General features: G+C 43.5%; 1 protein-coding gene across 1 annotated transcript in view; it reads left to right on the top strand. All coding sequences in view use genetic code 11, as the record gives it.

Moving 5' to 3' along the window:
• Positions 1–231: 231 nt before the first annotated feature.
• The window catches only part of EGR_00010 (putative antigen), a gene marked incomplete at both ends in the record, with an annotated part of 3863 nt that continues 2899 nt past the window's right edge, over positions 232–1195 (top strand). The window contains 2 exons of the mRNA XM_024489259.1: positions 232–301; positions 834–1139. Coding sequence (XP_024355937.1) covers positions 232–301; positions 834–1139 — 376 coding nt within the window. The remainder of the gene's footprint in view (positions 302–833; positions 1140–1195) is intronic.

Raw genomic sequence — 1195 nt, 5'->3', positions numbered from 1 at the left:
GCAAATTAATGTTGCAATTCTTCATATTGTGTCTTTGTGTATGTTGAGGATAACATGCGTGGGTGTTGTGGATTGAAGCGCCCACACCACTCCACACATTATGCGTCTAGTGCATGCATCCAGAGAAGGATCTGCAGGTCAGGGTCAGGCTATCCTATAGGCTGATATGTGTGTGGATCTTTCCTATAAAAGAGTGGTGAGTTGTGAATGCGATTCATTTCTGCGTCGAGGATGGTGTTCTACTTCTCCCTCATTGTGTTGACGACTTTCCTTTTGGCTGAGAAATCCAGAGGAGATAGCCGTAAGTTGCATCTACTATTTGACTCTGAACGGCACAGGCGAATAAGTGGTTGATTAGCAGTAGGATTTGTTGCATTGGTCAATCTTTTTATTTTACTCATGTTCCACTTCAAACTATAAAGCTGACAGTTCAGTTCGTCGGCATTTTGTAACTTTGAAGAGCCTATGCATTCCCTCTTTCTCTCCTGCTGGTACTTGCCAGAGCATGGCGTGTATGATGCAGAACAGAGAAGGGTGGACAATGTTCCTCAACTCCTAAACAGTCAACTAGTAGCGACAAGTTAACGACAGCCATATCAAATTAACACACCTGGGCAGAATTATGCATTCGGTGTATCACTTCCTTTCAATATCTCCCACATGTCCTGTTCATTTTCACGATGCCTTGGAAGTATTAATTTAATGATGCATTTGACGTGGCATCCAAGAATGATGAAACCGCGCATACATGACCACAAATATGCAAGTGAGGTTTAAGAATCAAAGCTCTTGTTCACTTTTTTATGCTTACACTGCAATGCCTTTCATTTCAGCAAGCCCAGCGTTGAGAGAAGCCTCGCTCTGGCAATACTTTAAATGGAGACACATAGAGTATGACACCTTCAAATTAAGTTGGGTAGACCAAAGGTTGACCGAACTGGGCGTAACTGATGTCGCAGTGTTTGCGATACCATTTTCTAAATTCGGCTACCCCAAGGTCGCAATTTCAACTGTCAAACAAGGAAAACTCACTCTCAGAGGACTGCTGCCCGACACAAAGTACGAATTCACCACTATCGCACTTCACCATCGTGATCAAGTTCTCCGTCGCACGGTTTACGGCACAACAGGACCACTTGGTAAGTTTACCTTATTCTAAATGCACTGCATTTCGTTGCATGCATCAAGAGCTGAG

Source organism: Echinococcus granulosus (genome assembly GCF_000524195.1).
Source record: "Echinococcus granulosus chromosome Unknown EG_S00001, whole genome shotgun sequence".
Lineage (NCBI taxonomy): Eukaryota > Metazoa > Platyhelminthes > Cestoda > Cyclophyllidea > Taeniidae > Echinococcus > Echinococcus granulosus.
Note: the sequence above shows the minus strand (reverse complement) of the source record. Positions and strands in the feature narration are given on the sequence as shown.